Source organism: Prinia subflava, chromosome 11, assembly GCF_021018805.1.
Source record: "Prinia subflava isolate CZ2003 ecotype Zambia chromosome 11, Cam_Psub_1.2, whole genome shotgun sequence".
Lineage (NCBI taxonomy): Eukaryota > Metazoa > Chordata > Aves > Passeriformes > Cisticolidae > Prinia > Prinia subflava.
The window spans coordinates 15,979,845-15,995,481 of NC_086257.1; the positions used below are offsets into that span (position 1 = coordinate 15,979,845).

The 15,637-nt window shown below is 57.1% G+C and overlaps 1 protein-coding gene across 6 annotated transcripts; it reads right to left on the minus strand.

The window, feature by feature from the left end:
- Positions 1-359: 359 nt before the first annotated feature.
- On the minus strand, positions 360-13,476 carry SLC51A (solute carrier family 51 member A). Of its 6 annotated transcripts, XM_063408655.1 has the most exons (9): positions 2,940-3,104; positions 2,654-2,748; positions 2,120-2,274; positions 1,931-2,004; positions 1,698-1,856; positions 1,454-1,565; positions 1,206-1,352; positions 917-1,022; positions 361-793 (listed from the first exon to the last, which is right to left on the minus strand). In XM_063408655.1, exons 1-9 carry the CDS (start codon positions 2,972-2,974, stop codon positions 663-665), a joined length of 1,014 nt encoding a protein of 337 aa, XP_063264725.1. In that variant the 5' UTR covers positions 2,975-3,104; the 3' UTR covers positions 361-662. The 6 variants fall into 6 exon arrangements, with proteins under 6 accessions (XP_063264720.1, XP_063264724.1, XP_063264722.1 ...); XM_063408650.1 differs by having other exon boundaries at positions 360-793; positions 1,698-2,004; positions 2,654-13,476; XM_063408654.1 differs by lacking the exon at positions 1,454-1,565 and having other exon boundaries at positions 360-793; positions 1,931-2,274.
- Between the last annotated feature and the right edge of the window lie 2,161 nt (positions 13,477-15,637).

The window sequence follows — 15,637 nt, forward strand, 5'->3', positions numbered from 1 at the left end:
TGTCCATCCCTATATCTAGAGCAGGTACTGCTACTGGACCAAGGCTGGCTAAGGCAGCATTAACTAATTGCCAGTGTTACGAAGGTGCTTCAAGGTTTCTTCCTTTGCCTGGCGCCTGACTGGCAGGTGTGGATGCTCCCTGTGTGCTTTCAGGAACAGCCAGTGCCATGGAGAACAGGCCCTAGGGACAGGTCAGACCCATCCTGATATCTTGGGAGAAATCACCATTGGCCTGGGCTTGCCTTGGCTGTGGGACACCATCCAGCAGCACCCGGAGCTCAGTGTCACAGCTGGATGTTGGGCACCCTATGACAGTCCCATGCCATGGCTGTGTTAGTCTGGGCTCCATCTTCCTCCCCCTGTATGAAGTCATCTCCCACCCAGCCTGGGTAGAGATAATATGAACCAATGCAAGACTCCAGTAAAAATTTATCTTTACTCAGTGCTAGACAAGAGCCTCTAGGCTGGAGGTGGCTCCATGGACCTCCTTGGCTTACAGCCTTTAGGTTTCAGACCTTTTCATTCTGTCCCAAATGCCCATTCCCCTTCTGCCTCTTCTGCTGCCAGCAGCTCCCAGGGTCAGGGCAGGAGGAGAAAATTGTGCAGGGCAGACCAGCCCCTCACTCCACTCTGCCCCTTGGCACCCAGTTCCTCCCTCCTGCTCACGCCTTGACGCCTGCGGGTGCGCAGCTGACGGGCTGGTAGCCCGGCTTGTCGTCCTGCTTGCGGTAGTACATGCGCGTCAGCACGGCCAGGATGAAGGTCTGTGGGATCAGCAGCTGCACGTTCATCTCTGCAAGAGCAGAAGGGTCATTGGAGGCTGCCTTCATCCTCCATGCCCACCCCCCTACCATGCCACGTGATGGAGGGGCTTGGCTGGGAGCATGTGGTGTTGCTCTCTCATCTCCCGACTTACGCTGTGACCTGGCCTTGGAGGAGAAGGGCGGCGAGCAGGCAATGGTGCCGCCGTTGGCCAGGATGCTGAAGATGGCAGGCTGGAGCGCCGTCAGGAGGAGCAGGATCTGCGACACCAACACCCCAGTGGTGAGGGCCATGCTGCCGCCCAGCTCCCAGCCTTCACCTGGGAGTGAAGCCACTCGCCCAGCAGTGGCTCCTGCCACACCATCTTCCCTCATGCTGCCTCACCCCATCTGTGCTGCAGGAGCCCCTCACGTAGGAGGGAGGTGGGCAGGACAGGGGCTCACCTGGAAACAGGTGAACTTGCCCTGCATGTTCTGCTCAGCCAGGTGCAGCCGGGCCTGCCGGAAGAGGATGCCCAGGGCCCACAGCCCAAAGAGGGTGGAGACACCAACCAAGGTGTTGATCCAGAGGGCCACGCTCTCTGCTGAAATCTGAGGGGGACACACAGAAAACATTACAGGGCTGAAAAAGCTCAGGTGGAGGCTTCCTGTCTAGGTCATCAACCTGCCCATCCCTGTCCTCTGGCACTCACGTCAGCAGGGTTGTAATTCCCATCGGCAGACAGGATCAGCCCCAGGAAGACAGCAACTGCCCTGAGGAAGGGGTACTGGAAAGTCCCCAGGATCATCAATTTAAGCTTTTTCCTGGCATAGCGAGAGAGACTGGTAGCACTTTGAGATCCCCAAGTCCCCTGCCCAGGGACTTCTCTTCCAGCCCAGGGGGAGCAGGGGCTGAAAGCCCTGCAGGGGCAGAGGTTTATCCCAGCTCCCCCTCACCTGCTCATGGTGATTCGGGGCAGGCAGGGGCAGCAGCAGCAGCAGGGCCCAGTGCTGACCACCATGGACACGTCCTTCAGGGTGCTGAGCAGTGCTTCCTTCCCCCCAAAGCCCTCCACCATCACCATCATCAGCAGGTAGAAGCAGACAGCGAAGTACCTGGGGAGGAGGAGGAAGGCAGGTGAAGCCCTGTGGGCTCCGTGGTGCCCTGTCCCCGGGTGGGTGATACTCACGCCGTGGTAGCCATCTCCACCACCATCATGGAGCGCGGGAACCACAGGCCAAAGCAGCTGACCACTGACACAACCTGGGGGACACGTGAGCTTGGCACACTGACACTCCCCCTCCTGTGGGCTGGCACCCTTTGGGTGGCCCTGGCCCCCCAGGGTGTTGCCCCCCAGCACTCCCAGAGCCCAGCTCACCGTAGGGGCTGAGCTGCTCCAGCAGAGGGTCTTCATCTTGATAGGGCAGCGGATCTTGCGGAACAGGTACGAAACCTCCTCCACATAGATCCCAACCGAGAGCAGTGTCATAATGGTGCAGAGGCCCAGGATGATGAGTTGGGCTATGTCCAGCTCTGCCAGGGAGGGTTGAGAAGCTGTCCTCATCCTGTCTGGTGCCCCCTGGGGCCACTACTGCAGGGAGCAGCCCCATGACCCACCACTCCATGGGTTTAGGAAGCTCTGTGCCACACCCTGCACATGCCTATGCCAGAGCTGGCCCTTCTGCGCCACTGCTCCCTGTCCCAAGACACCTTCCCGAGTGCTGACCCTTCCTGGGCTGTCCTGCAGGTAGAACTGTGAGATGGGAGGCTAAGACCCTGGCAGCAGCCCAGTTTCTGACTCCTGGGAGTGCTCCGTGCCTGCACTTGCCACCGCCACCCTACCACCTTCATCCCTGTCCTGCCCCCACCAGCGACAACCGGAGGGTCCTTCCCACCCTGTCCCCACACCTACGGTGCAGCAGCTGCCGGGAAGTGGGCGGCAGGGAGAAGCAGGCTGCCGGCACGCTGAAGTTCCTGATCAGCATCTCCACCAAAGGGCGGGAGAACCTGCGGGGCAGAACGGGAGCGCTGCACGGGGCCGCAGGGACGCGCAGCCCCGGAGGGTCCGTAGTCCCCTGGCTGGCTTGCCTCACCACCACTCACCCTCCCTTTACAGAGGGAATGAATCATCCAAAGGTCAGACCCCAAAAGTTGGATTTGCCCGGCTGCAAAGCCGCACGGGGGTTTCCAGCACTCACCTGGGGTCATCTGCCAGCTCCAAAGCGGGATCCATCCTGTTCGGCTCCTCACTGGCTCCGTCTCAGTGGCTGTGAGGTTGCTCGTCCCCGCCCGCCTCAGCTCCCCTCGCCGGCCCACGGGGTCAGAGTCCCCGGGGCAGGGACCGCGGGACGATGCCGCTCCTTGTTCCAGTTTAACCAGAGCCTCCAGAGCTTCCCTCCCTCCCCGGCAGCCGCGGCACCCATTGGCGCAGCCCACGCCGTCCCGGCCCAGCGAGGGCTTCGGCCGCCAGGTCATCGCCCCGGGCGCCGGGAAGGGAGCTGTCCCCGCAGGGCCTGGGGCGACACCGCGGCGCCCTCGAGTAGCCCCGACACGGGTTGGTGGTGCCACCGAGGGTCCGGGACGTGTCCTCACGTCCCCTCAGCAGCAGTGTCGGGGTGCGAGGCGGTGCCGGGGGCGGTGGGAAGCCTGTCAGCCCCTGCCCTGCTCTGCGGGCCATGGGAGGACTGTGGGTGGCTCAGCTCAGGGGCTGAGCGCTGCACGGAGCAGCTCCCACGGCACTAGAGGGCAGGGCTGGCCCAGAGCTCAGAGCCCTGGCCTCGGGACATCAGCAGCCCCCGGCCCGCGGAGGGGACCGGAGGGCTGGAGGGAACAATCTGAGTGGGGAGCTGGGGCTCAGGCAGCGGGAGCACTGTACCCTCATCTTATAGATCCCGGAATCCTCATGGGTCCCAGGGGTGTCCATGGCTCCGGGTGTTCTCCCAGCCCTTCAAGGAAAATGAATTCTGGTTTATACTGGGTCTCCTTGGAACTACTGCCCTTTGCACCTCTGGCAGAGAGGTACCAGGGCCCCAGATGGGTGCTCTGCACCTTGCTGTAGGAGCAGGATGCTGCTGCTGTCATGGGAATGGGATTGTGGGGAGGGACTGGGGGAGGAATGGGTGTGCATGATCCAGTTGTGTGGGAATGGGATGGGGGAGGAGCCCTGTGAGGACTGTGCATATCCAAGGTGCTGTGTACACCTGTCCCTCCCCTCCTCTCAGCTCCATTAGCCAAGCCCCGTATCCCTGTCCCTATCCCTGTCCCTGTACATGTCCTTTTCTGCCCTATATGCTGTAACCTAACCTGGCACACTGCATGCTGCACAGCCAGCCCTCTGCACTCACACTCACACACACACTTACCCACACCTTGCACAAGCAGACCCCTCACCATGGCTGCTCCTGGCCCCGTGGGGTGCAGGGACCAATGGGGATCCCCCCACCCAGCACCCCTGTATCACCAGCTTTGCCTACAGCTGAAGAAACACATCAGCTCCTGTGACATCTGCTGTGCTGGCCTTTTTGTGATGGTCACTGCAGGCTATGTCATGGCAGTCCTGCTGTCCTGTGATCCACCTGGTGCTCATCCCCCTGTGGTCCATCAGCACTGGGATGATCTGCACGTATCCCTGGCCCCGGGGAAGCAGAGCCAAGCCCCAGCACAGAGCCACACGTGCTGCACCACCCAGACATGTGCAGGAGCCTCTTCCCCTGCCTGGCATAGCCCCAGGGCCAGCACCACCCATGGGTGCCCGCTGCACAGGGGCACGTGCCGATCCCCTTGCCCACCACACCTATGTCTGGTCATCCCTGAGTCACTGCTGCAGCACCATGCTGATCCTTCTTGCTGCTCAGGTAGTACCTGAGCCTGACTGAGCCCTGCTCCCCTGTGTTCCCCAGGCACAGCACACCCTGAGGTTCAAGGTACAGCTGTGGGGCACGGAGCAACCTGGCAGCCCATGAGGGGGATGGAGAACCTGGCTGAGCCCCCAGCGCAGAGCAGAGGGCAGCCCCACACACTGATGCTCTGCATGAGTGGCTCCCAGCACACACGCACACGTGTGCAAGGAGGGCTCCATTGCTGCCCTCACCCCCCTCTGCATCCCTGCTGGGGCTGGATGCCCCAGTGACACCCACAGCACTGACCTACCTGCATCAAGCCCCCAGCCCCATCACCGTGCCCTAGACCACCCTGCAGGGGCCTGGGACACACACACACACACACACACACACACACACACACACACACAGAGTTCTCCTGCGGACAGGGTATTTGGGGTCTGGGTGTCACCAACCCAGAGCTGTCCCCTGGGGACATGGAGGGCTCTTGCCCCTGCAGCCCAAGGTGCTGAGCCCTCCCTGCACCAGCAGGATGGGACATGCCTGTGACTTGCTTGCTTCAACCTGCCCCAGGAGCTGGCGGAAATGGGTGTGGAGAGGGGGAATGCAGTGGGATGGGATAGCCCAGAGTCCCTCCACCTTCTCCCTTATTCCAGCCCCTGTCTATACCTGGGATGTGCAATCCTGAAGCCCTTAAGGTCCATGGCCACCCTTGTCCCTCAGTCAGCCTTCTCCACACAGGCTGCCACCACTGCCAAAAGCTGGCAGGTGGGCATCCCCTGGCATGGCCATGGGGGCCAACAGATGGGTCAAACTCACACCAGTTCTACCTCAGCCCCAGACCTTCAGGATGCTCCAGGGCAGAACAGTCACAGGGACTCCCTTTCCTGCCAAAAACTCTTTCAGCAGGGAAGGAAGAAGGGACACGGAGATGGGAGCCATACACCCACCAGCCCACGGCAAGGGGTGGTTTGAAGGTTTGTGGTCCACTCAGCATCAGGGTGGCTGTTTCACCCCAAGGAGCTGGCAGAGAAACTTGCAGCAGTGCTGGAAATTCTCCCCATTTGCTCATTTAGCTTTTTTTAAATTTTAAACAAAACTCTTTGACCATGGAAATTCTCTCTCCCTCAAAAAAAGCCAAGCAGACCCTCTCAGCATGCCAGCACCACCCACACTGCTGCTGTGTCAGCGTTCCCCAATACTTGGGAAAGCCCTTAAAATGCAAATATTTGTATGGGGTTTAGACAGTTTTCCACCCATCACTAATTCCCTGTGGCTATGGCCAGAGGGGCTGACCTCTGTGGGCACAGCAGGCTCCCAGCTGACCATCACCATCTTCCCCATGGCCAGGACATGGCAGGGAAGAAAACTCTGCATTTGTATCCTTGGTAGGAGCTGGTAGGAGACAAGAAACACATTCCTTCTCATACTCTCCTTTCCCACCCAGAGCCTGAGGCTATGGTGGATGATTGTGATGCTGGGGAGTGAGAACCCCATGTCCAACTCGGGCTGTGGCCCAGCCAGACAAGTGGACAATAAAGATCTGCACCCTGAGCTTTTGGTGATTCATGGTCACTGCTGTCACAGGACACAGAGGGACAGATCCTGCTCAGTGAGACAGAGCAGCCAGGATGCTCCCTCTCCCAGGGGACCTCCCACGCTCTGCCCAGTGCCTGTGCCAGGTAGGACCAGCCCCCTGAGAGCATTGGCACCCATTGGCATGGGGGGATGTCTGCCACCCACCTCTGGGGAAAGCCACACTCCACAGGCACCTCTTCAAAGGGTTGTGCCCATGCATGGCCACAGATTACCCTGTTCCCCACACTCCTGGGGTTTAGGAGAGTCAGCATCCCCACCCTGCCAGTTTTCCAGCAGCACCCTGCCAAGCCACAGAACTGGAGGGTGGGCACAACTCGAGAAATAAATAAAACACAAAGGTCCATCAGAGATGTGAAAGGGCAGGAAAGCCTTTTCCATGGTTCTGGCCCTTTTCAGCCCCCTCAGCCCTGAAAGCTTCTCCCTGATGAGGAAATTGCTGCTGAGTTTGGTGGAAGTGGATGAGGAGTGTGGATCCTGCTGGCAGAAGTAGCACTGCTTCCACCATCTGCTTTCAACATTCCAACACAATCCACAACTGCCCAGCTTGATGGCCTTGGCTGGACCCCTGCAAATCTGTCGGTGACACAGCAACACTGGCCACCAGACTGGAGAGGGGTCCCAGAACTTTGGGCATCCTCCTGCAATGGTCAGTGTGAGGCAGTGACAATGTCCCCAGCCCTGGTCCCAGCACAGTGAGAATGGGGCTGGCTCCCCTCAGCCCAGGTCTGGAGCTGCCTCACTAATAGGGATGGCAGGGAGCCCTTCCCATGGCTGGCCACAGATAAGGTCCATGTGTTCCCCACTGATTGCCCCGGGAGGCAGTGGGAGGGGTGGGAGCTGCCGTCCCTGGGAGATACGGCCAGAAGGGAGCAGTGGGTGATGAGGGCAGGGGGGCTACTGCAGGGGTGTGAGACACTGGGCCCCTCTGGGTCCCTTCTCTGGGCAGGTGAGGGTGCCCTGGCTGCCCTGACAGCACAGCTGGGGTGGGAGAAAGTGTAGACCCCCTGTCCGAGCAACAGCCCTCCACAAATCCTCCCCTTTGCAGTGGGGACAGTCCTGTGCCACTGAAAAACACTTCCCAGTGCCCTGCAAACCCACAGCTGCAAGGCAGAGTCAGAGACTCCACCATACCTCAATTTCCTCATTTTCCCAATAAAATGGGCATGACTCCTGCAACATGAGGCTACAGAGGGCTAAGTCTCTCATTGCTCTGGTGCATGGGGAAAGATCCATGCCAGGTGTTATTTACAGACCAGGCTGGCATTTTAGATGGGGGGGGGGATACTGCCCTGGGAGCCAGCTGGCTGCCTCCAGCCTCTGCCTCAAGGTCACCAGGAAAAATCTGGCCTCTGAGGGGTTTGGGGTAGGAGTTCTTCCAGCCGCAGCTTCCCCTTTTGGGCAGGGAAAATCCCCTTTTCCCAGCAGGAGGCAATAAGGACCATTCCTGTTAGAGACCCCAGCCCCAAGTCCCCTGCCCGGCCATGGGTGATGGGACACGCCCAGGAGGTGCCATGGGACAGCGGCGGTGGGGTGAGAGCGGCAGAGTGCGGCACACGGGGAGCACAGGGCAGAGCTGGGGGTTTGTGCTAACCAGAACAGCTCACTGTGTCACAGAAAAGCCAGCCCCGGATATCAAACCTTCTTGGGAAACAGAAGTGCTGCAGAGGGCGTGTGGGCAAAATCTCCCCATGCTCCAGCTCTCAGAAACACTGCTCAGCCATAGCAGGGGTCCAGCCTCTGTGCACAGCCCTGGCGACACCCCCAGGGACTCTCCTGTCCCTTCCCATACAGGTCTGGGTGCCACCACAGAGGCTGCCACCCTCACTAGGCTCCCATGCTGCCAGGCTGGGAAGAGAAGTGAGACATTGGCACAACCAGGCCATCACTGTGTCTGTCCCACAGCAACTAAAGGGGTCACCCACAGGGAACTGGCTTGTGAGCCCTCAGCAGCCCTCAGCTGCAGTTCAGGTCAGCAAGACACCTCTTCCCAAAACAGATGAGATCATATGACCATGTACATATAATCATAGAAAGGCCACACATAACATGCACACACACATCTAGAAATATGTCTGTGACTTTCTGTGCTGTCTAGGATCTTGTGTAGTGCGTAAAAACTGCGATGAGCTGGGATGGGTGTGCCCCAAGAGTGGAACAGCCCTTCCCCACAGGCTGGCTTATCGCCCATGCCATAGCCTCAATCACGCTTCCAGACCATTCCTGGGGCACGGGCCCACCCAAGGGTCCACTGGCCCCACAGGTGACCAAAGGGGCTCCCCAGGGCAGGGGGCTGCCCTTTGCAATGCCCAGCATTCCACAGGTCATCCTCCAGACAGAGAAGAGGAAGAGGATGGCGGGGTCTGTGCCTGGTTTGGGAGGAAGGGGAGCCCACCACAAGATGAAAGAAGCCCAGCAGAAGCTGGATGAAACCTTTCTTTGATCTGGATCGAGGCCATCAGAGCAGCTTTGATGGCCCCAGCCTTCTCCTCCTGTTTCAACAGAGCCTCACAGATGGGGTACCTGATAACACCCCCACCTTCTGTCCAGCTCTTCTGGGCCCCTTTCTGTTTGCTTTTCCTCCCAGCAGCTCCACGTCTGACGGCGCTGCACCGGGCCAGAAGGGAAGTGACCAAGCTGTGGGGCTCAGCATGGTGAGGGCTTTGTGTCCTTCAAAGGGGATGAACAGGCCCAGCTGGGGGGATCCTGCGGAAATACCACAGTCAACACTCCTGGGAGCTGCTTCCTGCCTGCTCCAGGGCTTCGGAGGCAAAGAAATATTTTCCTGCTGCAAGGTAACATCTGCATTTCCAGTGGGTGTCCCAGTGACATGCCACTGGTTTCTTAGAAGCCTCCCCCAACCTCTGAATGAAAAGGCACCTTGTCTGAAAAACAGAGGGGCCTTTTTCTGCCACAGCTACCTAAAATAGCCACGTCACTGCCCATGTTTGCTTTTGGTGAATGACGAGGTTAACACACCCTCTGAGTGGGCTTTGAGCGTTTGCTTTGGTCAGGAGTTTTATTTTCATAGTCTGAGCTGCAAGAAGCTCGCAGGTGAAAATCCTGAGGCTTTAAAAAGTCAGATGGACAAATATTTTCCCAGAGAGCCAGTAGAGACACGGTGTGTTTGTGGAAGGGAGGTGCTGCTCCCCTGATGACCTTCTCAGCTCCATGACACCCACCCACCAGCCCCGGCCACCCCATGGGGTCGCCCACAACCACTTGAGTCAGGCACGGGGAGTAGTCCCATCTGCTCAGAGAAGGCCTGCAGCCCTCAGAGAGACTTCTCCAGCTGTCCCCAAGTGATTCTGCCTCTCAATGCAGCTGGGAAAGCATCCCAAGTGCAGCTCAATGGAAACCAAGAAAAATACCTTCCCTTCCCTTCCTGTCACCTCTACCAGTGCCAGGTCCACACCAGGGTGCTGGGCAAGCACTCCCACCTGCAGCCTGCTCCCTCCTGCTCTGGCAGGCAGGGAGGCAGAGGGGTGGGAGGGGATGGACATGCCTGGAGGGATGTGGGCACACTCGTGTTGAGTGCAGGCGTGGGTAGGGGCAGACATTTGCATGTACATGTGTCTGTGCCCAAACTTGTGATGTCCATGTGTGGGACATGTGGGTTTGTCCAGCTGGCTGGCACTCACACCCGTGAGCACAGCACCCTGTGGGCTGCAGGGAGCCGAGGCAGAGGGTGGTGGGGGCCCAGCACCACCAGTTCTTGCTGACAGCCATACTCAGCCCAGGACAAGCCTCTCTCCTGGGTGTACTTCCTCCCCGAGTCCCTGCTGTGGGATAAAGCAAAGGGACAAGGACTTTCAGCCCCAGTTTCCAATGATGAGGAAGAGAAGGCAGGGCTGGAGCAGCACTAGGAGAGGTGCACATCACCTTGGGCCTCTTTGCCATTTTTGCATCACTGAGTAATAAATAAAACCTCCAAATTTACATCTGCCATGAAAGCCACCAGAACATGCACAGGCAAAGAAAGGTTCTTTCTCCAGAGAGGGGTAATGACACCAAGCAAATTCTGCAATGGCATGAAGGTGAGGAGAGAGCCACAGAGGGTGGCTGCACTGGCACAGAGGGCTCAGCAGCCCCCAGAACAGTTCTCGTGAACATACTGAGCTAAGCAGAGCTAAAGGAGAGGCTGGTGCTGGAAACAGTCCCTGTTGATCATTCCTTTACAGACCACAGATGACTAAAAGTCAGGAGCTAAAACCAAATACATCCCACTATTCACTGGAGGAGTGGGGAAGAGAGCAGGGGAAGTTGTTTTCATTAGTTGGACCAGAGAGTTTTTCTAGCTGCAGGAAAGACTGACTCTCAGGCCACATCAAGACAAAAATACAAACTGATTTTTTTTCCCCTAGGGTAAAACTAGCTTTTCCCACTGACCCAAGACAGAGGGGGACAGGCAAAGTTTTTCCTTCTTATAGCCCACCATGGAAATTTGCCCTTGAAGGGGACCTGGGGGAACAGTGCCTGCCAGGGACAGGAGGCTGTTGCAGAGCAGACCAGCAGGCATGGGAAGGTCAGGAATTTGGCTGAGGCACAGGCTGCTTATCTCATTACAAGAGCTGGGAGTGTCACAGGCCTTCTCCAAGCATACACCTCCTGGGGGATTTGCCCTTGAGGCACTGATCTGCTTCTCCTGTCCCAGGGAAAACAATTCCAGACTCATATTTATATCGACCATGTCTGCTGCCTGCCGTGTCTGGCATTGGGGGCTGGCTGCAAACTGCAGCCCGCGGGTTTCAGCTCAGCCCCTGGGATCCCACAACAGCCCAAGAGAAAGGCATGAGCTCCCCAGGGCCGTGTCAAGCACCTGAGTGATGAAAGCATCCCACCCCTGGCTACCAGAGACAAATTAAGGTACCCTGGTTTGAGCACCACATCTCACCCTCTGCTCCATAAATAAACCTGCAAGGCACATGGCCTCCCTGGGTCCCCATGGCACAAAGCTGGCACACAGCAGCTGGGGGCAGGTGTTGCAGCTGCCACCAGTGCAGAGAAGAGGCGATTAGCAGGTAGTGAGAAAGCTCCTGCTCTCTCTATTCAGCCCCACTGTGCTAATCCCACCACAATTAAAGCTCCCTCTTTGCTTTCAGATATTGCTATGAGAGATTAATCCACCCTAAAACAAGGTATTTCCAGCAGGTCAACAAGACAAAGCCAACTCTCAGTTTGCAAAAGGCTCTGGCACCTGCCTGGGAGCATTTAATTACTCTGACAATGGCATCAAGAGAGGAAGGGACAGTGAGATCCCTTCAATCACAAATCCACAGAGGAGGCACCACTTTGCCTGCTGCTCCCAAATGCCTGGGGCGAGCATCTGCAGGCTACAGCCTCTTCCCAAGAGCAAAGCTATCATCCAGCCCTCTTAGGGACACCTCCTACCCATCAGAGCCTGCAATGCTGCACAGGGTTGTTGGCTTTTTTTATGTCATGCTTTTCCTTTGTCCTTTGCACTGCTCTTATGCCAATAAATGCACATTAAAAAAAAAAACAACAAAGCAGTGGACAGTTCTAATCTCTAAGTCAACATGTGCCCTTATCACAGAGGGTGGTTCCCACTGAGCAGGCTCAGGCTTTTATCCAAAAGCAGCAGTGTGTGCACACGCTGCAGAGCAAATCAGAGGTAAAACTTTCCCGGGCTTTCCAGGCCCTTTTGGGAGCACAGGAGTGAGCAGTCAGGGACTTTTGCAGGACCACATCCTGCCAGAGAGGTACAGCAGGCACTGCAGGACCCAGCCGGGCAGATACATGTCCAGCATACGAAGCAGATCGCTCCCACCCTATCTTGGCTCGGTCCAAGTATTGCGTGGAGCTGTTTCCAAGGCTGTTAAGTAACAGTAAGTTTCCTTCTGGCCACATAATGCTTCTTGGGCAAAACACCACAAACTGTGGATGTATGCTCTCTAGGATTCTAACCACCAAGTCTGGAAGGGAAAACCCCCAAGAGCCCTCAGCGGTGGCATATGCTGATTCAAGAGAAGTGCTTGCAAAATTGTACACGAAGCAGTTCACATCAGTGAATGACCTGGAATGGCTGCCTGGATGTGCACTGAAGAAGGAGAAAGAGGGGCTGTGTGCTGCACTCCAGATACAGATCAGCAAAAGCCAGAACAAGGGAATTCACGAGAGGCCCACGTCTTTGAGGAAGAGACCCACATGACCGTGTCCCAGCTCCTGTGTTCTCTCCTCACTTCTTTCTTTTCCCTTTCCAGTTCCCCTCACTCACACCCTTGGCCCCTTGTGCTGGGGCCAGTCCATCAAACCCTTGGGCTTTCTCAGCAGCGCAGAGTGCCACAGACCTTTGATGTGCCCCAGGGCGGCCACGCTGCGTCCCCCCGCTTTTCAAAGGCAGCTCCTGGCCATTGTGCTCACATCCTGAGCTTGTTTGTGCACTTGCTGGGGGGCCCAGCCCGCAGCCCCCCTGCCGCAGCCGCAGCCGCCCCGGCCCCCAGATAAAGGCAGCCAGGCTGGCGGGGCAGGGCTGCTATCAGAGCCGGGGCACACGGCACCGGCCGAGGTGCAGCTGCCCAGATAGCGGCAGCTGAGCCGCGCCGACCCGCAGGGCTGAGGGCTCCGGGTCAAGGGCAGCCCCACAGATCTCCCCCGGCCGTGCCTGCTGCCCTGCGGCGCTCGGGCTGTCGGCAGGAGCGGTATCGGTGCCGTGCACGCCCAGGGATGGCCTTGTGCTGCTGCTCTCCCCCTCGGCTGCATCTGGGGAGGGCCAGCATCCTGCCAAAAGAGGTAACTGCCATGCGGGAAGCAATGCTGAAGTGTTGCTCTTTGATCATCTCTCCAGCCCTCTGGGCAGGCATAAAGCGGGATAACCGTCCAGCCTCCTCCCTGCAGGGTCATGCAGGGAGCACAGAGAGTCCCCGGGACTCGGAGGTTAAAATCCCAGTGGAACCCAGCCTTTGCAAGCAAGGAAGCCTCGTTAAAAGAGCCAGACTGTTTTAGTCCCACTGGGGCAGTGTCCAAGCATGAGCCTCTCTGCTGGGCCTCCATGCCAGCCCCTGGCAAGCAGAGCAGCAGTCATGAGCATCACTGCATCCACATCCCTTCTTGTGTGACGGGAGAGATGCGGAGATGAGCCTCCACATTGCAGGAAGGCAAAAAAAGAGTCCTGGATGACTTTGAGGGAGTGGTCCATGGGATACCCCAGGTCAGCATCTTTACAGGAGCAAGAGCTCACACTGTCCTCAGCCCCAAATCTCTCCTCCAGGGGCTTGGTGCTGTCTCCTCTCCAGCTAACTGGCAGGAGTACCAGGCCAGCTGTGGAAAATGTGGAGAGCCAACCAGCCCCAGGTGCTTCCCCAGGAAGGATGCAAAGACGGGTGTTATTTTGAAGGGACAACAAAGCTGTCAACTGTCATCTTTACCCATTTTTCATTCTCTCAAATGCCTTTTCCCTCACCTCCTCCACAGCCTCTTTGGTATAGGACAAGAGGCAGCAGATCCTCTCCCAGATGCTAGTGCCTGTCACAATCCCTCTCCTTCCTCAGCCTGCATGGCAGCACATGGCAGAGCTGTGGAAGGAGAGGGATTGTGACAGCTCTCAAGTATGGCTGTGTGTGCCTGGATTGCTGGGAGTCAGCAGGATGGAATGACATCCTCCAAGGCAGCATGATGGCTTTTCCTGAAAGGGTCATACCCAACTACTTTGACCACTTTTTGTCAGGGCAATTGAGAAATGCAGCCGCAAAGGCCAAAACACATCGTCTTCTGGAGGATGGGGGTACTGGTGGTGTTGTGAAATTCTTGACTATTGCACTCTTGGCTTGGTTAGACAGGAGCAGAGAGGACAGGCTCTCCTGGGAGCCATGCCTGCCAGCCCTAACATGGAAGGTTAGAGTAGTGGAAGAGTTGCAGTATGATTCTGACACTGAAAAAAAACTAGATTTCTCAGTTTCCTGGGACCTGTAATAGCTGACTGCAACCATGAGGTGCAACCCATGAGGTGACCAGGAAGCACAGACAGTGTATGCCTCAAACCTGCTCCCAGGAAGGCAGGAGCTGGCACTGCCACTCCTCTGAGTGGCTGGGATCCAGAGGAAGCAGTTGCCATTCAAGGCAGAAGATCAAAGTCTTTCTTTTGTCCCCAATGCCTGTTACCTCTCTGGCCCTGAACCCTGGGGTGCCTGGAGTGCCCCACAGCCCCTGTTCCATGGAGTGCACAGCCAATAGGGGCCCTATAACCACCTCCCACCCCACACACTACTGCATGTCCCACAACCCTCAGCCTCAGCCCAACAGCAGATTCGATTTAGCACCACACTCCAGAACTTGGTTCTAGGCTTTTCCATCCCTTCCAGTCTAAAGAGCCATGTTAGTCACAGTATTTCTTGCCATAGAAGTGTTCAAGTCACCTCACAACATTGTTCGTAGTAAGCTGTTGGAAAATCAACTTTTCACAGAATATTCTGAGTTGGAAGAGACCAGCAAGGATCACCAAATCCAACCCTTGAGTGAATGGCCTATGCAGGGATCAAACTCACACCTTGGCATCACTAGCACCATGCTCTCAGCAGCTAACCTCAGAGCTGCATGTGTTTTTAAAAAACAGAGGAAGGACACTGGCACATCATGAGATATTGTACAAAAGCATGTGGAGTCATTTGAGTCGAGTCAGAGGACTCACAAGCCCCCCAGGAGTTTGTTCAGAGGACATAAGACATCTCCTAAAATAGCCAAGCCACAATGAAGAGGAACACCCTGATGCTGGGAAGACAGATCAGAAGTCAGCAGTAACCAATCCTACATCCTCTTTCCTCTTCATCTATTTCCCAGTTTTTGCTCTCTGCTCCTTGAAAAGACTTTTGGTTGGGCTGGGTAGCCTGAGCACCTGGGCTCAGCACTGCCAGCAGTACAGGCACCGCTGTGTGAACAGCAGGTGTCCCTGAGAGAGGTGGCACCAGCCACCAAGCACCCATAGCCAGCCAACTGCCAGCCCCTTGCAAGCTGAAGGGTGCTCCACTGCTCACGGGTACACAACATTTCCTTCGAAGAAACCTCATTTTAAGGTAAATTTTAAAGCATTTCACTGCCAATACCAGCTAAGGTGCAAAAATGTCTGAGTTTCTAGAATGTCAGCTTTCTTCTCCTTTTCCTGGCACGTATAGAAATGGGGAACTGGCTGCTCAGCACACGCAAGTGGTGACTGGGAACAGAAAACACCTGCAGCAAGCTCTGGGGCAGGTCGGGGCTGGCACGGGCGTGGTGCAGCACCTCCCTCTGCTATAGCCAGAAGGGAGGCACAGCGAACCGAGGCCACGGGGAGGAATCAATCCGATCGCCGCCTTCCTGGCTCGCACTGCGGCGTTGCTCCAGGGAACGTCCAGAACCTGAGTTCCCCTGCAGGTGTCCCTCCTTTGGCGGGACCTCGGTGTGGAATCGCTGCCCTGCGCCTGGCACGGTGTGCACAGGTAAAGGAAGGTGTGGGCTTGGTGGGAGGAGCC

Bases quoted from the DNA above. Each gene is read 5' to 3' on its own strand.
- SLC51A (XM_063408650.1), bottom strand. From the start codon at position 3,216: ATGACCTGGCGGCCGAAGCCCTCGCTGGGCCGGGACGGCGTGGGCTGC. The intron at 2,005-2,119 runs GTGAGCTGGGCT...CGTGTCCCCCAG, and splicing joins GGAGCAGCTCAGCCCCTACG to GTTGTGTCAGTGGTCAGCTG. The intron at 1,353-1,453 runs GTGAGTGCCAGA...TGTCCCCCTCAG, and splicing joins GGAATTACAACCCTGCTGAC to ATTTCAGCAGAGAGCGTGGC.